Source organism: Pongo pygmaeus, chromosome 10, assembly GCF_028885625.2.
Source record: "Pongo pygmaeus isolate AG05252 chromosome 10, NHGRI_mPonPyg2-v2.0_pri, whole genome shotgun sequence".
In the NCBI taxonomy this organism is placed as follows: domain Eukaryota; kingdom Metazoa; phylum Chordata; class Mammalia; order Primates; family Hominidae; genus Pongo; species Pongo pygmaeus.
The window spans coordinates 97,066,077-97,091,034 of NC_072383.2; the positions used below are offsets into that span (position 1 = coordinate 97,066,077).

The 24,958-nt window shown below is 40.8% G+C and overlaps 1 protein-coding gene across 2 annotated transcripts in view; it reads right to left on the reverse strand.

Moving 5' to 3' along the window:
- Positions 1-9,183: 9,183 nt before the first annotated feature.
- IKBIP (IKBKB interacting protein) overlaps positions 9,184-24,958 on the reverse strand; it is a 31,548-nt gene continuing 15,773 nt past the window's right edge. Inside the window, exon 3 of one of the 2 annotated variants that reach the window (XM_054442257.2) lies at positions 9,184-10,120. In XM_054442257.2, the coding sequence (XP_054298232.1) occupies positions 9,365-10,120 (756 nt within the window). In that variant the 3' untranslated portion in view covers positions 9,184-9,364. Of the gene's footprint in view, positions 10,121-20,026; positions 22,561-24,958 lie in introns of those variants that run through there. The other variant, XM_054442256.2, reaches the window with a different exon arrangement.

Genomic DNA, 24,958 nt, shown 5'->3' on the forward strand with positions numbered 1-24,958 from the left:
GCACTCCAGCCTATGCAACAACAGCAAAACTCTTGTCTCAAAAAAAAAGTATATATATATATATATATATTTGAAACTGATAGTTGAATTATGTTGATTCAGAGACAAGATAGCATTGCATAGTAACTTCCAGTAGGATCAAATATTTTGAGAGTGGTTAAAACGCCAAGGAATCCTGATTTTATGAAATTATGCCTTCTGATAGGTGCAACAAAATTGAACGAAGAGTAACAGCTTAACTAAACCTCCATTGTGTGAAAGTTTTATGAAATGTTTTGACTTTTTTTTTTCCCCTAGAGAACAGGGTTCTTGCTTTGTCGCCCAGGCTGGAGTACAGCCTTGAACTCCTGGGGTCAAGTGATCCTCCTGCCTCAGCCTCCCAGTTAGCTGACACAATTGGGATGTGCCACTACTTGCTCCTGTTTTTTCATAGACGGGTCCTGCTGTTGCTCAGGCTGGTCTCGGATTCCTGGCCTTAAGCAACTTTCCTGCCCCAGGCTCCTAAAGCAGCCAGAATTACAGGTAGCCGCCTTGTCTGGCCCGTTTTGACCATATTTTATTTTTGAGAAGCTCTCGCTCTTTCGCCAGACTGGAGTACAGTGGCACGATGATAGCTCACTGCAGCCTCGATCTCCCAAGCTCAAGTGATCCTCCCATCTCAGCCTCTTGAATAACTGGGACTGCAAGTGTGGACCTCCATGTCTGGCTAATATTTTTTATTTTTGGCAGAGATGAGGTCTTGCTATGTTGCCAAGGCTAGTCTTGAACTCCTGCGCTCAAGTGAGCCTTCTGCCTTGGCCGTCCAAAGGGCTGGGATTAGAGGGCTGAGCCACCACACTTGGCCAACCATATTTTATTTTTTATGTTTTTATTTTATTTGATCCTTGTTCTGAAACCATAAAGTGAGTTTAACATTTCTGGCTGGGCACAGTGGCTCATGCCTGTAATTCTAACAGTTTAGGAGACCAAGGCAGGAGGATGCCTTGAGCCCAGGAGTTTGAGACCAGCCTGAACAACATAGTGAGAAAAAAAAATACAAAAATTAAGGGGTGTGGTGACACATGCCTGTAGTCGCAACTATTTGGGAGGCTGAGGCAGGAGGATTGCTTGAGCCCGAGAGGTTGAGGCTACAGTGAGCCATGTTTACGCCATTGCCCTCCAGCCTGGGCGACAGAGTGAAACCCTGTCTCAAAAAAAAGTAACATTTCTATATGATTTTTGGGATAGAAATGTCCATAATGTTAATGAAGCGCATAGCAGTCACTGGTAAATTAGGAGTTATACATTGCTTCTTTAGCATCAGAAATTGTATATCAGGCCAGGTGCAAAAAGCTCACTCCTGAAATCCCAGCACTTTGGGAGGCTGAGGTGGGCGGATTGCTTGAGGTCAGGAGTTCGAGACCAGCCTGGCCAACATGATGAAACCCCAGGTCTCTACTAAAAATACAAAAATTGGTCAGGCATGGTGGTGTATGCCTGTAATTCCAGCTACTCCGGAGGCTGAGGCAGGAGAATCGCTTGAACCCGGGAGGCAGAGGTTGCAGTGAGCCAAGATTGTGCCACTGCACTCCAGCCTGGGCGACAGAGCCAGACTGTCTCAGGAAGAAATTGTATATCAGGCTGGGCACAGTGGCTCATACCTGTAACCCCAGCACTTTGGGAGGCCCGGGCGGAGTATCACTTGAGCCCAGGAGTTAGAGACCAGCCTGGGCAACAAAGTGAGACCCCTCTCTCTACAAAAAATAAATTAGCCAGGCATGGTGGCACGTGCCTGTAATCTCAGCTACTTAGGAAGCTGAAGGAGGATCGTCTTGAGCCCAGGAGTTTGAGGCTGCAATGAACTACAATCACATCCCTGCATTCCTGCTTGGGCGACAGAGTGATAACCTGTCTCAAAAAATAAAAAAAAAATTTATAATCATATTGCAATTTTCTTTGCATTACTGATGAGGAAAAATCTCAAAGTAATTGTAAAAAATCCTGGATATCACATAGTTGAGAAACAAAGTTATTTTAAACTTAACAGGACTCTGTATTGAACACTGTGCCTTCCTGAAATATCAAAGAATAATGTACATTAATAAGCCAGCTACTATTGGCATCTTGTAAAAATTAAAAAACATAAATAAAAGTTCAAACTATCTGTTGAATCATTTGTCTTTTACAAGCCAGCCCTGACTTCACATTCTCAGAGGTGTTCATAGAAGTGCATGAGATGTTAACCTCACCACTGATAAGGTTTATGAATCTCCTGGTTATTAAGGTGTGACCTGACAAGTTTCCTAGAAAGCAGCTATTCCAAAGTTTTCATGTGTGTTTTTATAGACACTGAAGTGCAGTATGCAATAGTCACTTAATAAGTATTGCTATACTGAATGAAAGAGCCTTGGGGATGTGTCTTACACAAGATATAATTCCTACCTAATACTGTGAATAATAATTTGATGTTCAAATTGGCCAGCTTGCTTTGCAGAATACAGTGTATTGCAAAGTTTGAAGATGGAAAATAATTCATGTGACAGGCCATATCATTATTCCAAGACCCATGATCTTAACACTAGAGGGCTATATTAGCCAAGGTTAAAACTGCCAAATCTCAAGGAAGCATTAACATCTGAAAATATGGTATACCCAACTTTTACTCATGGATAAGTTTGACGGTAAAATGTCATTGTACTTGATGTTAATAGGTTATTGGAAACTGTTACGTTAAGTGAAATCACAAATAAACTATTTTTACCACAGCCTAGTTGATATAAACGAGTTAAGTTCCTACAACATATTTCTGGTCACGAAAATATAACCAAACTAATAAAGACCAAAACAATTCTAATATTAAGCATTAAATAAATATGAGCTATACATGCATTTAAGAAAGATTATGGTTGGGCGTGGTGGCTCACACTTCTAATCCCAGCACTTTGGGAGGCCCTGGCAGGTGGATCACGAGGTCAGTAGTTTGAGACCAGCCTGGCCAACACAGTGAAACCCCACCTCTACTATGCATGGTGGCGGGCATCTGTAATCCCAGCTACTCGGGAGGCTGGGGCTGGAGAATCGCTTGAACCCAGGACGCAGAGGCTGCAGTGAGCTGAGATCGTGCCACTGCACTCCAGCCTGGGTGACAGAGCTAGACTTCGTTTCAAAAAATAAAAAAAAGACTTCCTCTCAAGCTTGGCGTTTGGTCGATGCGGACCCACAGAGGAAGCAAGTTGGCAGAGTGAGGTGGGTCTACGGAGAAACAGGAACAACTCCCGAGATCACATGGCCCCTGAGGTAGAGAAAGTGCCTCTACTGACGCTGGCCGTTTGTTCCAGATCCCAGGAGGACGCGTTATACCACAATTTTTTGGGGGGGATGCTGGTGAGATACTTATAAGAAATCCTTCTTTTTTCTTTCCTTTTCTTTTTTCTTTTTTTTTTTTTTTAGATGCAGTCTCGCTTTGTCACTCAGGCTGGAGTGCAATGGCACAGTCTTGGCTCACTGCAACCTCCACCTCCCAGGTTCAAGCGATTCTCCTGCCTCAGCCTCCCGAGTAGCTGGGATTACAGGCGCCTGCCACCACACCCGGCTAATTTTTGTATTTTTAGTAGAGATAGGGTTTTGCCATGTTGGCAAGGCTGGTCTTGAACTCCTGAACTCAAGTGATCCCTCACCTCTGCCTCCCAAAGTGCTGGGATTACAGGCGTGAGCCACCATGCCCTGCCTGTTTTTTCTTTCTTTTTTTCTTTCACGAGCTGATTCTTAAAACCAGAACTCTTGGCTGGGCGCAGTGGCTCACCCCTGTAATCCCAATGCTTTGGGAGGCAGAGGCAGGTGGCTTGCCTGAGCTCAGGAGTTCAAGACCAGCCTGGGCAACACAGTGAAACCCCGTCTCTACTGAAATACAAAAAATTGGCCGGGTGTGGCAGTGTGTGCCTGTAATCCCAGCTACTCGGGAGGCTGAGGCAGGAAAATTGCTTGAACCCGGGAGGCAGAGGTTGCAGTGAGCCGAGATGGTGCCACTGTACTCCAGCTTGGGCGACAGAGCAAGACTCCACCTCAAACAACAACAACAAAAACAACAACAACAAAACAGAGCCCTGTCGACCGGGTGCAGTGGCTCACGCCTGTAATCCCAGCACTTTGGGAGGCCGAGGCGGGCGGATCACAAGGTCAGGAGATCAAGACCATCCTGGCTAACACGGTGAAACCCTGTCTGTAATAAAAATACAAAAATTAGCCGGGCATGGTGGCGGGCACCTGTAGTCCCAGCTACTCCTCCCAGGCTGAGGCAGGAGAATGGCGTGAACCCTGGAGGCGGAGTGCAGTGAGCCGAGACTGTGCCACTGCACTCCAGCCTGGGTGACAGAGCCAGACTCTGTCTCCCAAAAAAAAAACAAAAAAACAAAAACAGAGCCCTGACTAACCCCCATTGTGGCTGACTGTAAGTTCTATGAGATCAGGGAACACTTGATGATAGCTAGTAGTTGCCCACTGTGTATCCACTGAAGCACCTACCCTGGCATTCTACACATATTCATAAATGTTTTTGAACAAATGAATGAAACAACTAAGGGTAAAACTATCTGCTATTTATCCAGAGGCAGAACCAGAGTCATGGGCCCATGAGCGGACACAAATAATGGGACACGGAATATTGTTCAACCTGTTCTAGATGTACTTGTAACCTCAGTGTCTGAATACTAGACAGAGGTGGAACTGAGACAGGCCATAGGTGAGATAACTATTTCACAAGTAAGCTATATCCCATAGCCTTCTTTAAAAGGGTGAGACAATGATAAGATGTGATAGTTAATTTTATCCATCAGTTGGCTGGGCCATGATGTCCAGACGTTTGGCTTAACAGTTTACTGGATGTTCCCATGAGGGTGTTTTTTTGGATGAGATTAACATTCTAATCAGTGGACCTCGAGTAAAGCAGATTGCCCTCCCTAATGTGAGTGGCAATCCACGTTCAATCAGTTGAAGGCCTGAATAGAACAAAAGAGTGATCCCCCAACTCCCACCCAAGCAAGAAGGAATTCTGCCTTCCGACTTGAACTGCAACACCAGACTGATGTCGAGGATCTAGACTGATGGCCCACCTTGCAGATTTTGGACTTGCCATCCTCTATAATCCATGTGAACCAATTCCTTAAACCTCTCTCTCTCTCTCTTCCCCTACATCCTGTTGCTTCTGTTTCTCTGGAGAATCCTGACTACTACACAAGTTTCTGGTAATAATGACTCAATTTTTCTTTCTTTTTTTTTTGACACAGGGTCTCACTGTTGCCCACGCTGGAGTGCAGATCATAGCTCACTGCAGACTACCTCCTGGGCTCAAGCGATTCTCCCACCTCAGCCTCCCCATTAACTGGGACTACAGATGCACACCACACTGGCTAATTTTTTTTGATTTTTTTTGTAGAGCTGAAATTCACCATACTGGCCAGGCTGGTCTCAAACTCATTAGCTCAAGTGATCTGCCTGCCTCAGCCTCCCAAAATGCTGGGATTACAGGTGTGAGCCACTGTTTCTGGCTATCAATTTTTCAAATAAGACAGAACATATGAAATATTTCCTGGCAATAGCTTGGAGAAGGTGAACCAAGTCAGAGTACATATTTAACTTTTCCATGGCAAAAAGCCCAAGGATTGGTGATGAGCCACTCTGATATAAGAATTAGTAAACTCAGCCGGGCATGGTGTCTCACGCCTGGAATCCCTGCACTCTGGGAGGCCGAGGCGGGCAGATCACGAGGTCAGGAGATAGAGACCATCCTGGCTAACATGGTGAAACCCCGTCTCTACTAAAAATAACAAAAAAAAAAATTAGCCAGGCATGGTGGCGGGCGCCTGTAGTCCCAGTGACTCGGGAGGCTGAGGCAGGAGAATGGCGTGAACCCGGGAGGCGGAGCTTGCAGTGAGCTGAGATTGCACCACTGCACTCCAGCCTGGGTGACAGAGCGAGACTCCCTCTCAAAAAAATATAAGAGGCCCAGTGCGGTGGCTCACGCCTGTAATCCCAGCATTTTGGGAGGCCGAGGTGGGTGGATCACCTGAGGTCAGGAGTTCGAGGCTAGCCTGGCCAACATGGTGAAACCCCGTCTCTACTAAAAATACAAAAACTAGCCGGGCATGGTGGCGCAATCCTGTAATCCCAGCTACTCAGGAGGCTGAGGCAGGAGAATCACTTGAACCTGGGAGGCAGAGGTTGCAGTGAGCCGAGATCGTGCCATTGCACTCCAGCCTGGGCTACAAGAGCGAAACTCTGTCTCAAAAAAACAAAAATAAATAAATAAAAAATAAAAATAAAAGAGAATTCATAAACTCGCCAGGCACAGTGGCTGACACTTGTGATCCCAGCATTTTGGGAGGCCAAGGCAGGAGGATTGCTTGATCTCAGGATTTCGAGACCACTCTGGGCAGTATAGGCAGACTTCATCTCTACAAAAAAAAAAAAAAAAAATTAAAAAAGTAGTTGGGGTTGGTGGTGAATTCATGTAGTCCTAGCTATTCAGGAGGCTGAGTGGGAGGATTCCTTGAGGTTAGGAGACAAGAGGCTGCAGTGAGGCATGATCATGCCACTGCACTACAGCTTGGGCGACAAAATAAGACCCTGTCTCAAAACAACAACAACAACAAGAACAAACACACAGAATTCATAAACTCTTATTTTTGAGGTGACTAGCTCTGTGGATCTGGATATCCTTCATGCTAGGCATTTGAAACTGGGGCTAATGCTGTGTGAGTTTACTTTAGGTTATTATATTGTACTTAAAAACATTATTGATGAGAGATTACACATATAAACACAAATATTTCAAGTGTATATTGTAATGCCAGAACTCTGGGAGGCCAAAGCAGAAGAATCACTTGAACCCAGGAGTTCAAGACCAGCCTGGGCAACATAGGGAGAGTCCATCTCTACCAAAAAAAAAGAAGAAAAAAGAAAAAAGAAATTAGCCAGGGATGGTGGCTTGAGACTGTAGTCCCAGCTACTCAGGAAGCTGAAGTGGAAGGATCATTTGAGTCCAGGAGGTCAAGGCTGCTGTGAGTCATGATCACACCACCACACTCCAGCCTGGGTGAAAAAGTGAGAACCTGTCTCAAAAATAAAAATAAATAAAAATTTAGAAAGTGTACACTTTGATGAGTTTTGACGTATATCTATCACAATGAAGATAATAAACATCCTTCACTCCTTTTCCTTGTGGCTCTTTGTAATCTATACCTGTCTCCGTCTCTATCTACAGTTGTGATGGATAATTTTGTTTCAACCTGCCTGGGCTAAGGGATGCCCAGAAAGCTGGTAAAACATTATTTCTGGGTGTGTCTGTGACAGTGTTTCCAGAAGAGCTTAGCATTTGACTTGGTAGACTGCATAAAGAAGATCACTCTCACTAATGTGGGTGAGCATCATCACATCCATTGAGGGCCTGGATAGAACAAAAAGGCAGAAGGGTGAATTTGCTACTCTTTGAACTGGGACATCTATCTTCTCCTGACCTCAGACATCAGTGTTCCTGGTTTTGGGCCTTTGGTCTTGCACCAGGACTTATGCCATCACTTCCTTTGGTTGTCAGGCCTTCAGACTCACTCTGAATTAAACCACTGGCTCTCCTAGTTTTCCAGTTTGCAGATGAAAGATTGTGGGATTCTTGGCCTCCATAATCATGTGAGCCAATTCCTAGAATCTATCTATCATCTATCTATCTATCTATCTATCTATCTATCTATCTATCTATCTATCTATCATCTATCTATCTCTATATCTATCTATCTATCTATCTATCTATCTATCTAATCTATCCACCCATCCATCCACCACCCACCTACCTACCTACCTACCTACCTACCTGTCAGTCATCTGTCTATCCATCCATCCTATTGGCTCTGTTTCTCTGGAGAATCCTAATGCAACAGGCAACCACTGATCTACTTTCTGTCACTTTAGATTACTTTGCATTTTCTAAAGTTTTATGTAATTGGAATTGATAAAACTTTTGCCAATGCTGTTAGAGCCTCCTTTTTTTTTTTTTTCCCTGAGATGTAGTCTTGCTCTGTCTCCCAGTCTCCCAGGCTGGAGTGCAATGGTGGGATCTCTGATCACTGCAACCTTTGCCTCCTGGGTTCAAGCGATTCTCCTGCCTCAACTTTCCGAGTAGCTGGGATTACAGGTGCCTACCACCTTGCCCGGCTAATTTTTGTGTTTTTATTAGAGACGTGGTTTCACCATGTTGGCCAGGCTGGTCTCAAACTCCTGATCTCAGGTGTTACACCCGCCTCGGCCTCCCAAAGTGCTGGGATTACAGGCGTGAGCCATGGCGCCTAGACTTACAGCCTCCTTCTCTAGTTGCTTTGGCTACTTCTGGTCACATCATCATCACACATGAGTTGTGTTGCTTTGAGGCAGAGTCTGTCTCAGGCTTGGCAAGCCCCCTTCAATCTACACCCTCCCCGACAACCCTTGCTCTAGAAGCCACTTTCCAACCCCTTTTATTAAGTAACCTACTTGCTATGGCCTGAATGTGTCTCCCCAAAGTTCATACGTTGAAATCCAATGTGAGACATGTGGGAGGTGATTGGGTCATAAGGTAGGAGTCTTCATGGACAGGATTAGGGCCTCTATAAAAGAGGCCCCAGATTGCTGCTTGCCGCTTCCACCACGTGAGGACACAGCTAGAAGGTGCTATGAACCAGGAAGTGGGCCCACACTAGACACTGAATCTGCCAGCACCTTGATCTCAGACTTTCCAGCCTCTAGAACAGTGAGAAATAAATTTGTTAGTTACGGGCTACCTAAAGTTCTTGCTATACTGTTATACACCAGCCCAAATAGACCGAGACACTACTGTTCCTTTCCCTGTTTCCTAAAGCCATGAAGGACCCAGACAGGCTTACTTTATTTTTTTTCCCCTGCAGCTCACTGTCTGTGACCTTTCTAGTTTCTCTTCCTCTAACCGGATAATGAATGCCGCAGCCCTGTCCCCTGAGGGGTAGTTCTTCAGTTAGGTCCCCAAACACACATGCTGGGCTCCCTGACAGCCAGAGAGGGCAAGTGGGGATTCAGATCCTGCCCCTTCGAGATCTCCCCATGCTACTAGCACATTCTGCTTCTCCTGTGTGTGTGTGTGTGTATGTGTAACAACATGTATGTCAGAAGGATGGATAAAGTTCTTGCGAAATAAAGTTGCAAAAATAGGTTTTAGCATATTTATTTTGGAAAATCAACCTGTTTAAAAGTTTTATTTTTACTGTACACAATAGGATTAAATATAAAATGACTTTTACTCCAAAATATCATTGTTTCTGATTTACCAGTCTTCTCATGAGCGGTCCCATTAAAAAAATTACCTTAGTCTAATCTCAATAACGTCAAACTAATTCATATCTGAAATGTGTGCTATTTCATCTTTAATATCCTTAATCTCAGCTTGGACTATTGTTAAATTAGATATTTTTTCACTTAAGAAAGCAATTTCTTTCTCTCTTTGTAGTAAGTCGGTAACCAATCTCCCAATGCGCAGTGTTAAATCATTTACTAATGGTTCTAAACGGGAAAAGTCCTTCTTTAGATTATACACCTTTGGTTTTAGATCATTTGCAAAAGTCACTGTCTTCAGAACTTTGGCTCTGTCACTTTCTAAGCTTAGAAATCTATCTGTATGTTTGTCGAAGTCACTCTTTAGTTCAGTTAGCGTCTTCTTAACAGAGTTAATTCTTTGTGAATTTTCAGATGCTGTCTTTCGGAGCGTTGCTGTTCGATCAATACTACTTGAAAGAAGATCACCTATATTTTTTACTGTATTTTTTTCTACTTTTTCTATTTTATTTTCTAGGTCTTGCACAGAATCTGTCAATGATATTACATCAGTTACTAAACCTGAAATCCGTCGTATATCTGTTTTTACACTTGTAATCTTGAGACCAACATCTTTTGCCACGGAAGTTGTACTTTGGTCTACTTTTGTAATGTCTTGAGAAAGCGTTGTCAGATTGTTGTTCAGTATATCCTGTTTTTCAGTTATCCTATTGGACCAAGTTTTTACCTCATTAATTTCTTCCTGTAGACGCTTTAGATAAGCAATTATTTGAAAAGACTTCAATTGTTCCATGATAGCTTCAGATTTCTGCCACTATAAGAAAATATAATATCACAATGATTAAATTTATTAGAAGCTTACCATTTAAAATTCATCTTAAATTTTATATTTCTTTTTAATTTTAATTTTTTTTTTGAGACAGAGGCTTGTTCTGTTACCCAGGATGGAGTGCAGTGGCATGATGTCGGCTCACTGCAACCTCCACCTCCTGGGTTCAAGTGATTCTCCTGACTCAGCCTCCCAAGTAGCTGGGATTACAGGCACCCGCCCCCACCTCAGCTAACTTTTTTTGTATTTTTAGTAGAGATGGGTCTTCACCATGTTGGACAGGCTGGTCTCGAACTCCTGACCTCTGGTTATCTGCCCACCTCGGCCTCCTAAATCCATGCCTGGGATTACAGGCGTGAGCCACCACACCCTGCCTTATGTTATTTTTTAACTACACTTTACTGTTCTTCTGGAAAGCATATGGTAAAAGACGACTTCAAAAGTAAGAGAATTTAGAACAATGTAAGTGAATTACTAATGAATAAGAAGGAAACATTAAGAAAATTTCAAGAAATGTCACTGGAAATTACATTTTTTACATTATAACATTTTCACAATTGGTCTTCTGTACAGTAATAAAATGAGCTACATGAGACAGTGATGTGGTTTTTCAGTTGCTGGAGAAGGGAAAAGGAAGTTTCTTCCAATTGAGCTTTGCCGGGTGAGACAAGGCAACATAAGTTGTTTTTTATTTCAGCTTTATTAAGGTATAATTGACAAATTAAAATTGTATATATTTATTGTGTACAATGTAATGTTTTGATATACATATCTACGCACATATTGTGAATGATTAAATCAAACGAATGAACATATCTATCACTCATGTATTTTTTTTTTGTAGTAAGAATATTTCAGATCTACTCTCCTAGAAATTCTCTCTTTTTTTGGAGATGGAAGTCTCACTCACTCTGTACCCAGGCTGGAATGCAATGGCCTCATCTCTGCTCACTGCAACCTCCACCTCCTGGGTTCAAGTGATTCTCCTGCCTCAGTCTCCAGAGTAGATGGTACCACAGTTGTGTGCCACCATGCCTGGCTAATTTTTGTTTAGTAGTGACAGGGTTTCACCATGTTGGCTAGGCTGGTCTGAAACTCCTAATCTCAAGTGATTCACCCACCTCGGCCTCCCAAAGTGCTAAGATTATAAGGCATGAGCCATCGCGCCCGGCCTCTTAGCAATTTTCAAGTATATATTATTATTATTTATAGTCATCATACTATACAATAGATCTCCAGAACTTATTCATCTTGTTTAACTAAAACTTTGTATTCTTTAATCAACATCTCTCTATTGCCCTACCCTGTCCCCTCCAATCCCTCGTAACCATTCTACTCTGTACTTCTATGAGTCTGACTTTTTTAGATTCCACATATAATTGAGATCATGCAGTATTTGTCTTTCTGTGCCTGGTTCATTCCACTTAGCATAACATCCTTTAGGTTCATCCATGTAATCAAAAATAACAGGATTTCCTTCTTTTTAAAGGGAGAACAGCATTGTGTGTGTGTGCGTGTGTGTTATTTATCTATTCATCTGTTGATTGACACTTAGGTTGATTCTACATATCTTGGCTATTGGGAGTAATGCTGCAATGAATATGGGAGTGCAGAAAACTCCTTGACATACTGATTCATTTCTTTTGGATATATATCCAGAAGTGGGATTGCTGGATCATATGATTATTCTTAGATTTTTTTTTTTTTTGAGGAACCTCCTCACTGTTTTCCATAATGGCTATACTTTCCCACTCACAGTGTACAATGGTTCCCTTTTCTCCACATTCTCACCAACACTTGTTATCTTTTGTCTTTTTGATAATAAATATTCTAACAGGTGTGAGTTGATATCTCATTGTGGTTTTAATTTTTCATTTCCCTGATAATTAGTGATGTTGAGCATTTTTTTCCATATACCTATTGGCCATTACTGTGTCTTCTTTTGAGAACTGTCTATTCATGTCCATAGTCCATTGTTTAATCGGGTTGTTTTTTTGCTATTGAGTTGAGTTCGTTATATATTTTGGATATTAAGCCATTCTCAGATTTATGGTTCATGAGTATTTTCTCCTATTCTACAGGTTGTCTCTTCACTCTGTTGACTGTTTCCTTTTCTGTACAGAGCTTTTTAGTTTGACACAATCATATTTATCTATTTTTGCTTTTGTTGCTTGTTCTTTTCGGGTTCTATTCAAAAAAATCTTTGCCAAGACTAATGTCAAGAAGCTTTTTCCTCATGTTTTCTTCCAGCAGTTTTCAATTTCTGGTGTTACATTTAAGTCTTTAATTCATTTTGAATTGGTTTTTGTATATGGTTTGACATAAGGGTCCAGTTTCATTCTTCTGCGTAGGATATCCAGTTTTCTCAACAGCATTTATTAAAGAGATGTCCTTTCCCCATTGTGTGTTCTTGGCAACTTGGATGAGAATCATTTGAACATACACTTGTAGAAGTATTTCTGGGCTCTCATTCTGTTCCATTAGTCTACGTTTTTTTTAAATGCTAGTATCATGCTGTTTGGATTACTACAGCTTTGTAGTATATTTTGAGATTGGGTAGTGTGATGTCTCCAGCTTTGTTCTTTTTGCTCAAGATTGCTTTGGCTATTCGGGGTCTAAGGCAACTGCAAACAAGTTATAGCAAATGCTAGAATGAAGGGACCAATGTCCAAGACTATATGTCTACACTTTATTGGCCTGTAACTTTTATGAACAGTTTTCTGGCCTATCTAACTATCCATGAGACCTTGAATAATTCAAATTCTCAAGTTCCTAGTATGTTGTTAGGCATGCAAAATATGAGGAACATAAAGATGAGTATAACTCGAGTTGTGGCCTCAACTTAGTTTAGTAGAGAAGACAGATAAGTAAAAGAAAATAATTTCCAAGGTTCTAAAATTCTGATTCCAAATGCAGCTGTTTTTCAACTTTTGTATGTTTCAATGTCATCCTTCTTCCCCACTATACATTATGAACTGAAAGCTCTTAAATTGTCATCTTGATTTAACTTGGACACATCAACTGATAAACACTTGGAGCCACCCAAGTGTCTGGCAACATTTTGAGTTGTTATTTTTGTTGTTGTTTGTGGTGATGGTCCTGTGTCTGTGCACACACATGTGCGTGCCTATATAGCTGTGTTGGGGAGTTGAGTATTTTATCGAACTTTAAATATTTGACATTTTATTGCATTGTGCCATCAGTTAATAAAATGAAGAAGGGAAAATTACATAGCGATAAGGTGGGTAGATCTCATAAACCATACAAAGTTGGATAAAGTCATACAATTAAAACAAAGACGGAAATCAGGTAAGACTATTTAGCTTCAATCAGAAGATTAGCCTATGGACTGTGTGCTCAATTATGAAGAAAAATAAATTAAGAAACAAATGTAAAATGGCTAGAAATACATTGCTAATGCATATGCCCAAAGACAGATATACAGTAATTACTCCAGAAAAAGAATCCGATTTATAATGTGTAAGTCAATCATTTGACTTTTGCATATTTAACTTTCAGCTTGTTTTCTAGGAAAGTACTATGTTGTAAAGTAGGAAATTATAACTTTCTATTAATAACCAAAACTAGTTTGATTTGACAGCATATACTGTACTACAGTATGTGCTAGTATGATCAAGAACAGTCTCTGCTTTTAGGGAGTTTGTAGTTTAGTTTGGGACACAGAATGTTGATAAATGTGTTACCTAAAACTCAGAAAAGAAAAAATAAAAAAGCTTGAGTCCAGGAGTTTGACGCTGTAGTGTGCTATGATTGCGCCTATGAATACCAACTATGCTCCAGCCTGGGCACGTAGCAAGATCCCCATCTCTAAAACAAAAAAATTGAAATTAAAATTTATAAAAACAAATAATCAGACTGTAAAACATTTTTACAAAATTAAATATGCAGTTTAATCTAAAGATATCTTTTTTCTAAAATAATTGTGTATTTCTTCAATGTTTTCTTATCAATTATCTTTCTCAAAAAAAAAAAATTGAGGCCAGGCACGGTGGCTCACGCCTGTAATCCCAGCACTTTGGGAGGCCGAGGTGGGCGGATCACGAGGTCAGGAGATCGAGACCATCCTGGCTAACGTGGTGAAACTCTGTCTCTACTAAAAATACAAAAAATTAGCCAGGTGTAGTGGTGGGCGCCTGTAGTCCCAGCTACTCAGGAGGCTGAGGCAGGAGAATGGCGTGAGCCCGGGAGGTGGAGCTTGCAGTGAGCCGAGATTGTGCCACTGCACTCCAGCCTGGGCGACAGAGCCAGACTCCATCTCAAAAAAAAAAAAAATTTGAGATGGGGGTCTCACTATGCTGCCCAGGATGGTCTTGAACTCCTGGCTCAAGTGATCCTCCCAAAGTGCTGGGATTACAGGCGTCAGCCACCACACCTAGCTTGAATTATCTTTCTTAAATTGTATGTGGATTACTTGGCTAATGACAACCTTTTGAGATTATTTTGGCTATCATACATTTAGTTTTACTTAACACAAATAAAAATGAATTATGCTCAGAATATTATTTTGAGGGAAGCTTTAAAAAGAAGCATCCATATAGTTACAAAATAATTATAATGAAGTACAGAAATGGGACAGTAGGACAAAATAATTCTAAGTAGCAACTCCCCCACTTCGCCCCATCATACATGTTTAATTTCAAAATACACTTGAGGATTTTTCTCCTCAATTGCTTTATGCTTAAATTAATTATTGGTGGATAAGGTGGCCCAGAATGTGTTTTTTGGTAGAGAAGTGAGCTTGTGAAATGTTCCTGGGGGTATGACATTAAGCAGTAGCCACAAATAGGAAGGAAACCAAGAAGTGATTGCAAAATCACATTATTTTTAAGGAGGAAGTTTTGCAACATAGTGTATTTGATGAAACAATCTCCCAAGGGAGAAAGGACTAGATGGCTACTTTCATCTATTTCATTACCAGGTTATCATTTATTAATGTATCTACTCTGGTAAAAGTAGCTTAATAGCAATTAAACAATTAAGATGTTGATGAATGAGCTTAGCTTATTCTTAGAAGGATCAGATTATTAGGAAGAAGCTGTTAGTAAACCTCTTTGTTTCACTTGATTGTTTATAATAGCAATCTATCATGAACTTCTATTGATATTTATGAAAATATAAGCTCAATACAGTGTGGTAATAGTCTAGAGATTGTTGTATTAAATTATTTAAAAAATTACTTCGGGCTTGGTTAACCTATTTGCCTAGGATGGATACAAGAGTTAAAGTCTATCAGTAGCTGAAAACAGCACATCAGTGAAGGCTGGGGATGGTGGCTCACGCCTGTAATCCCAGCACTTTGTGAGGTGGGGTGGATGGTTCACTTGAGCTCAGGAGTTCAAGACCAGCCTGGGCAACATGGTGAAACTCCATCTCTACAAAAATTACAAAAATAGCTGGGCTGAGCTGGGAGAATGGCTTGATCCTGGGAGGCAGAGGTTGCAGTGAGCTGAGATCATGCCATTGCACTCCAGTCTGGGTGACAGAACCAGACCCTTTCTCAGAAAAAAAAAAAAAAAGTACATCAGTGATTTGATTATTCATTTATTTATTTATTTATGAGATGGAGTCTCACTCTATTGCCCAGGCTGGAGTGCAGTGGTGCAATCTCTGCTCACTGCAACCTCTGCCGCCTGAGTTCAAGTGATTGTCTGGCCTCAGCCTCCCAAGTAGCTGGGATTACAGGCATGCACCACCACACCTGGCTAAGTTTTCTATTTTTTTTTTTTTTTTTTTTTAGTAGAGACGGGGTTTCACCATGTTGCAAACTCCTGACCTCAAGTAATCTGCCCACCTCAGACTCCCAAAGTGCTGGGATTACAGGCATGAGCCACTGCCCCCAGCCAGAATATTTATGAAATTCCTATCATATATTCAAGGTATGAGGCTAGATGCTGTCCTGTAATGTTAAACATTGCCTGGATCTACAAGCACAGCAATGTGGTTCAAGAAAATGATTTCTAGGTCCAATCTGCTTTCTAAAAACTTGCTAAAGGATTTTTTTTTGAGACAGAGTCTTGCTCTGTCACCCAGGCTGGAGTGCAGTGGCACCATCTCAGCTCACTGCAACCCCTGCCTCCTGGGTTCAAGAGATTCTCCTGCCTCAGCCTCCCAAGTAGCTGGGATTACAGGCACTCACCACCACACTCAGCTAATTTTGTATTTTTAGTAGAGACACAGGTTTCAGCATATTGGCCAGGATGGTCTTGATCTCCTGACCTCGCAATCCACTCACCTCAGCCTCCCAAAGTGCTGAAATTACAGGTGTGGGCCACTGCGCCCAGCTAGGATCTTTGAATTCTATTAAAGGACCTGGAAATTTTATTGATCTGTATAATTTAAAACCATTTAGATCAGGTGCAGTGACTCACATCTGTTATCCCAGCACTTTGGGAGGCCAAGGATGGAGGATCCGTTGAGGTCAGGAGTTTGAGACCAGCCTGGGCAACACAGAGAGACCCTCATCTCTACTTTTTTTTACATTAAAAAAAAGGGTAAATAAGTAAATAAAACCACTTAAAGCCAGAAGGCATCTTAGGGATTATTAATATAATTCTCTCCTTTTACTATTTAAAACTAAGCCCTAGTGGCCGGGCATGGTGGCTTATGCCTGTAATCCCAGCACTTTGGGAGGCCGAGGTGGGCAGATCACCTGAGGTCAGGAGTTTGAGACCAGCCTGGCCAACATGGTGAAACTCCGTCTCTACTAAAAATACAAAAAATGAGCCGGGTGTGGTGACAGGCACCTGTAATCCCAGGTACTCGGGAGGCTGAGGCAGGAGAATTGCTTAAACCCAGGAGACGGAGGTTATAGTGAACCAAGATTGTGCCACTGCACTCCAGCCTGGGTGACACAGCAAGACTTTGTCTCAAAAAACAAAACAAAACAAAACAAAGAAAACCTAAGCCCTAAAATAAAGTGCCCAGAATATGCAGTGGCAAAACCTATTAATAGATTAGAGGAGTACAGCCTAGGACTCTTCAGCACTGCTTTTTCCTCTTCTCTAACATTTATTCATTTTTTGATTCCTTCTTATGCTCAAGGGCCAAACAATTTTAGAGCACAGCTACAGCTTTGGAGGGACTAAGTGTGGTTTAATGGCAACATGGTAGAGAACACATTTGACTCAATTATTGCTTTTTGAGTTATCGAGATAGTTCTACTAACAGCAGATTTGTTGTGATTTTTCTCCCCTAGTTGAACAGTAGCAGGCTCCACGGTGTAGTGAGATGTCCTTGGCCTCTGGAATTGAACAGACCTAGGTCTACAGTGTGACTGCAAGGTTCCCAATGTTCCTAAGTCTCCATTTCCTTATTTGTAAAATGGGTCTAATAGCTAGCAAAGGTGTAGTAAGGATGAGTGATAATGACTGGCACAAGGTAGGTAATCAATACATAGAGCTGTTATGATGACGATAATGAAGGCTGGACGCGGTGGCTCACGCCTGTAATCCCAGCACTTTGGGAGGCTGAGGCAGATGGATCACGAAGTCAAGAGATCGAGACCATCCTGGCCAACATGGAGAAACCCCATCTCTACTAAAAATACAAAAATTAGCTGGGCATAGTGGTGCATACCTGTAGTCTCAGCTACTTGGGAGGCTGAGGCAGGAGAATCGCTTGAACCTGGGAGGTGGAGGTTGCAGTGAGCTGAGATCGCACCACTGCACTCCAGCCTGGGGACAGAGTGAGACTCCACCTTAAAAAAAAAAAAAAAGGAATGATGATGATGAATGTACATCTCCTAGAAATGCTTGACATATGTGTAGGTATGTCATTTCAACAGGTGCTGAAGTGTTAGTTCTCTCCTCTGCTGCTGTGTAAAGCTGGGGTGGAGTATTTTGATTTGTATTAAATTAACAGTTTATAGGCTGGGTATGGTGGCTTACACCTCCAATCCCAGCACTTTGGGAAGTCAAGGTGGGAGAACTGCTTCAGCCCAGGAGTTTGAGACCAGCCTGGGCAACATAATGAGACTGTTTCTACAAAAAAATAAAATTAGCTGGGCATGGCAGTGTGCACCTGTAGTCCCAGCAATCGGAGGAGCTGAGATGGGAGGATCCCTTGGGCCCAGGAGGTTGAAGCTGCAGTGAGCTGTGATCACGCCACTACACTCCAGCCTGGTTGACAGAGTGAGACCCTGTCCCAAAATTAATTAATAGCTTATAAATTGAAATGAGCAGGTGCTAGGAAAATTTGTAGAGCTTTTGTCAACTGTGCAAATATGGGGTAAGTCTACAAAGGATGTTTTTTTTTTTCTTATTGAGTTTGGTAAATTTTCAGCAACATTATTGGGTAATGGCATCATATCAAAATTTGAACAATGTTATAGATTCATACAAAGGTCTACAATTAGGTTGAGAAGAAAAATACTACTACTAATTTTGCATCTTACGGGTTTTTCTATGAAGCCATACAGGCTAATAAATCAAGATTTTTGGTTATAAAATATGCAAGTATACTTAGTCAATAGTTTCCGATCATTAAGCAAAATTTAAGGCAATATTACATTTAAAAATTATATATTCAAAAGTTTAAAAATAATTAGGTGCTTGTATTGTAAAAGTGACTTATTTCTGTTAACATTAAAAAAAATTGATCCAGTACTTTTATTTTTTTTTTTGAGATGGAGTCTCACTCTGTTGCCAGGCTGTAGTGCAATGGCGTGATTTTGGCTCACTGCAACCTCTGCCTCCTGGGTTCAAGTGATTCTCCTGCCTCAGCCTGCCAAGTAGCTGGTATTACAGGCGCCTGCTACCATGCCCGGCTAATTTTTGTATTTTTAGTAGAGACAGGGTTTCCCCATATTGGCCAGGCTGGTCTCGAACTCCTGACCTCAGGTGATCCGCCCACCTTGGCCTCCCAAAGTGCTGGGATTACAGGGGTGAGCCACTGCGCCCAGCTGATCCAGTACTCTTATGCTTTTGAGATAGGGTCTTGTTCTGTCACCCAGGCTGGGAATGCAGTGGTGCAGGTCACTGCAACCTTGAACACCTGGGCTCAGCCTCCTGCGTCGCTAGGACTACAGGGATGCGCTTTTTTTTGACTTTTAGTAGACACGAGGTCTTGCCTTGTTATCCAGGCTGGTCTTGAACTCCTGAGCTCAAGCGATCCTCCCACCTCAGCTTCCCAGAGTGTTGGAATTATAGGAGTGAGCCATTGTGCCTGGCCTCACTCCTCCTTACACTTTTTCTTTTTTTTTTTGGTAGGGACGAGGTCTCACTATGTTACCCAGGCTGTCTCAAACTCCTGGGCTTAAGCCATTCTGCCTCAGCCTCCCAAAGTATTGGGATTACAAGTATGAGGCACTGTGCCTGGCCACTTTATAAGAAATTAATTGATATAAAATTTATTATCAGTTACAAAGATACAAAAATGTGTTTTAGGATATTGGTAATTTTCCCTAAAGAAAAGACTAACAATGTAATTTAATATTTGATACACAGGAAAAGTTTTTGAAATTTTAAGCATCTGTGTTAAATAAATGAATGGAAGAAACAGAGAAAGACAAATTAAGTACATCTAAATCTCTCTAATAACAATTTCTTAATAGGAAAACCTCTTCGTAAATACAGGATATATCTATATCTAGATATCTATACATACATACAAACGCACATATACTTTAATAGTTTTCTCATGTTATACTTGTAGAAGTGCAGTTTTTTTCTTTCCCTTGTGTCATTATAGAGCGCAGTAGCCACTTTGTTTCCATTTACTTTCAGTAACCATTACCATGGTATATATAAGTTCACAATAACCTCATATTAAATGTGGTGATTGGTCAGAAAAAAATATTTAAACGTAAAGAGTATAAGATAAGAGATCACATTTGCCTTGACAGGATGGAGGTTAAAACAACAAAGTTTCAGCTTACTTTATAATCTATTTTATTAGCATTAAAGTAAAAGTAAACAAATAGAATTTTGTCAGTGCACGCAAATAAGAGACATTCAGAAGTCAAGAAGTGTAATTTTAAGACTGCAAAAATTAATGCTATGCCCCTTAATAACAGAACTCTCCAGGCTTATTTTTATGATTCACGCTGTCTACCACAGGCCCTCCTAACTCCAGTGGAGAAGGAGTTTGGGGGTTCTCCAAAAACTTGCAAATTTACATATTAAAACTACTTGACCACAACTACCTTTTTGTAACTGACTGCTTTCAAGTTCTTTGTGCATAATTCCATTGAAAACTGCATTATAAAACTGGTAAGGTTATTGACAAAGAAACAAGTAGAAACTTCCATATGCAGTTGACTGCATTATATAATTTCAAATAAAATAAAATCAATTCATAAAACAAATTTAGTGGTGTGGTTTGGGAAATCTTTAAAATGACATACTTTTAACTATCATAGTTATTATCATAATTAATTATCAGAGTTATGTTACTTTTCCCTCAAAACAGGCCACAGGCTTATTTTTATTTATTTATTTATTTATTTATTTATTTATTGAGACAGAGTCTCGCTTTGTCACTCAGGCTGGAGTGCAATGGCGCAATCTCGGCTCACTGCAAGCTCCGCCTCCCGGGTTCACACCAATCTCCTGTCTCAGCCTCCTGAGTAGCTAGGACTACAGGCACCCACCACCACGCCCGGCTAATTTTTTGTATTTTTTAGTAGAGACGGGGTTTCACCGTGTTAGCCAGGATGGTCTTGATCTCCTGACTTCGTGATCTGCCCGCCTTGGCCTCCCAAAGTGCTGGGATTACAGGTGTGAGCCACCGCACCCGGCCTATTTAAGTAAACCATCTAGAGATCATGGATCTAGCAAACTCATGTCTAATACAGTTGGAACCTAAAACCCAGGTATATAAAGATATTTCAAAGATTTATATACACATAATTCCTAAGAAAGGCCTTATGTAAGAACATACTTACTCTGATTTTAAAAGTCTTACAAGTATCTGTAACACAGTTTAGAACCTTAACAAAAACTAAAATGTTTACCAGGCTTTATAGTTTTCAGAAAGTGCATATTAATTCATAGCAAAGGCACCAGGCTCTCCCTCAGGCATGTTATCTTTTATTTTACACAAAATTCCCATGAACTTGGTTGTCTGGATTCTTAATCTGCAGTGAATTACATAAGAAAGTGAAGAACTGGCTGAGGCAGGCACATTACCAACCAACCTGACAGTAAGATCAGGTGACAGAAAAGTTATGAGACATAGGTTTGAAAAATGGCAAATTGGGGTCATTTAGTGAAGTGGTAAATACTCTTCATTAGCCCCTGGAGACATCAATATATGTGGGTCCAATATAATAGGTGAAATGAATAATGATGTATATTAATGCTTTAAAAAACATTAAAAATATTAAGTATCTTGTTTTAAAAGTAGAGAAATATTTTTAAAGAACTATTTCTATTTCAAATGGTTACAATGAAATAAGTTTTAGTGCTTAAAAAGATAAGCTTTGATTATGTGGATAATCCATTTGTGTGGACATCTCATTTATTTTCCAATAATGTAGGATAAGATGAGGCATATCAAAGTAACTCAAAATCAATGGACTAATCAATTTATGTATAATGATATGGTTCATCAGAATAAATGTCATGAATTTAAAAATCACCACCAATTCCTTTATTTTCTATATTATATTCTTTTAAAGTTCCCTTTTCTCCTGTATTTGAGTATGCTATAAAATCATGAACTTTTTCTTTTAGAACATCCAGTTCATTTTGTATCTTTAATATGCTATTATCATACTGAATTCCTTCAAGGGTTTTCTGCATCTCCATTATTTCAGACACTGCTTTCAGCATATCATCTTCCATATTAAACATCTGCATAGTCAAGTCTTCCATTTTCTTTTCTGTTCCTATCAGATCCTGAGAGACTCTGAGAACAGAGTGAACAGCACTTTCAATTGTTGGCAAATGTGTCTTGCATTCTTCAACTTTGGGTTCGTAGTCGGAAAGTTTATTAGTCAGATCTTCATCTCTGGCAAAGAGGGCATGCTGTTCCTCTTCTAACTTTTCAACTGCCTTTGTATCAGAGCCTAGCTGCTCCTCTACTCGCAGGAGATCTTCTTCTTCTTGTCTTTTTACTGTTCTAATATTTCTTAGTGTGCTATCTTCCAAATCTTTCAGCCGTTCAGTGAGCAATTTTATTTCCTGCTCAGCCGAGTTAATTTGGACAGTTACTTGAGAATGTATATGTTTTGCTTCTGATTTGAAAATGTCTGTATTAACGTTCATTTCTTCTAGGCTTCTCTTCCAGAAATCCGTAATATTCTGAAATTTCTCATTAAGGCTTTGCATCCTTTGAGTGAGCACCTCTTCATTATTTTGAATGTCATGCATGATATCTTGGAGGTTGGATACTGCCTGCTCAAACTGGGTCATCAAAGACATGGATGATGTAGCTTCCTGCAGGATGCTTTCAGTAGACTCAAGCTGCATTTATAACAGAAAACAATTCCCAAGGCTACTTAATAATTTTCATATTAGAGAAACACATTTTAACAATCAGGAGCATAACATATGCCACGTTAAAATTCTGAAGATGCGTAAAATATCCAAGTATATCAGAATCAGACTGACATTTATTACGTTAATAGTTTTCACAAATACGTTAACCCTGCATTGTTTTATTTATTTATTTATTTTTTTGAGACGGAATCTCGCCCTGTCACCCAGGCTGGAGTGCAGTGGAGCAATCTCAGCTCACTGCAACCTCCGCCTCCCAGGTTCAAGGTATTCTCTTGCCTCAGCTTCCCAAGTAGCTGGGATTACAGGTACGCGCCACCATGCCTAGCTAATTTTTGTATTTTTCATAGAGATGGGGTTTCACCATGTTGGCCAGGCTGGTCTTGAACTGTTGACCTCTAGTGATCCGTCTGCCTTGGCCTCCCAGAGTACTAGAATTACAGGCGAGAGCCGCCGCGCCTGGCCAGCAGTATGTTAAAAAAAAAAAAAATACACCTGAACATACAATCCTAGATATTTCAGCATTTCTATGGAAGCATATTCAAGAGAAAAGTAATGTTAAAGGGCCTGAAATAGATGCAATTTCCTCTTTTCAACTCTAATGGTAAGTAACTTCGATGTCTTTTTTTTTTTTTTGAGACAGAGTCTCGCTCTGTCGCCCAGGCTGGAGTGCAGTGGCGCGATCTCAGCTCACTGCAAGCTCCGCCTCCTGGGTTCAAGCCATTCTCCTGCCTCAGCCTCCAGAGTAGCTGGGACTACAGGTGCCTGCCACCACACCCGGCTAATTTTTTGTATTTTTAGTAGAGACGGGGTTTCACCGTGTTAGCAAGGATGGTCTCGATCCCCTGACCTTGTGATCCGCCCACCTCAGCCTCCCAAAGTGCTGGGATTACAGGCGTGAGCCACCGCACCCTGCCCTTGATGTCATTTTTATGGTTTTTTGGCTTTTTAGAAACTGCAACTTTGTATAAAATTTGATATCTTTCCTAAATCCTATAATTCTGGAAGGGTTTCTGCCAAAAAAAAAAAATTTGACCAACCTCTTGCAGAGAAAGTACTAGAATCAGGTCTTACAGATACAAAGGCAAAAATGGATTAAAAAACAGTTTAGTGAGACAAGTCAAATTGAATGGTAAAGTGTTTTAAGTATTTGTAATTTATGCTAAGCCTCTGGCACCTCCTAATCTTTATCTGGAATATAGAAGGCCAAGTCATAGACCTCTTTTAGTCTACACTTAGATAACAGCTTTAGAGACTACAGGAAGGCCTAGAAATAATCATTAATTTATCATGTGCTTGCAGCATTACGCTGAAGACATAATACTGAACAAGATACAAAATACTGCCCTTAAGCAGCTTTGTTTAATTGAAAGACAAGTGTATATGCATTATGACAGGTGAAGAGCTATGGAAGCACTCAGGTGGAGACCCAACCTAGACTTCAGTGATGAAGGAAAGTATTTTAGAAAAAGTAATACCTAATATCTGCTTCCAGTTGCTTGCTCTCTAAATTAGCCTACGCACTACTACTAGAGTAAGCTTTTAAAAACTGGTATGCCTATCATGGTACACTGTTACAAAACCTTTGATGTTTCCTAATACTTCTAGGATAAAGTCTCAAATTCTCTAACCTCTCCCTATGCTATCCTCCTCTCCTCTTTATTTAGTTACATTGTCCTTACTTCAAGGCTCAGACTGGATCTCAGCTCCCCAGTGCAGCATTTCTTCCACAGCCCTAGCCCTGACAACCTGAATTCCTGTAGCACCTATTACATATGTATTTGCCACATATTTGCCACTTAGCACATACAATTCAAAAATTTTGAGGGTTCACTCTGTGCCAGCCTTGTGTGAGACAGTAGAGACAAATATAGCATAGTCCTTGATTTCACAATTTGATTGGGAGACAGTGTTTGGATCTTCCACATCATATATTCTAGAGTCCCAACAAGATCTACTGAGTACCCTGTGTGAGGTAGTTCCATTACCAGGTACTAGAGAAATGGAGATAAAAGATGCAGTGTATGCTCTAAAGAGGAGTAAAGGAGATGAACTAGCAACGAAAAAAATCACAGTAGATTATAAGTAGTGTCACAAAAGAATTAGCACGGGGGGCAATGGATGCTTTGAGGAGAGATAAAAAGTTAGGACGGCAATGTGGAAAGGCCTGGAAGTGACTCCAAAATTGGAATCATTAACAGACTGATTGATGAATTAGCAGGGTGAAGATGTGAAAGCTTCTAAATTTCACAGGAGAAGAGACCATGTCTTATGCCTTTGTGTAATCCCTACATCTCAGAGTACAAAGAATATGTTTGTTGATGCTTAGGAAGAATGACCCTAAGCCTTCTAGGTCCACCCCAAT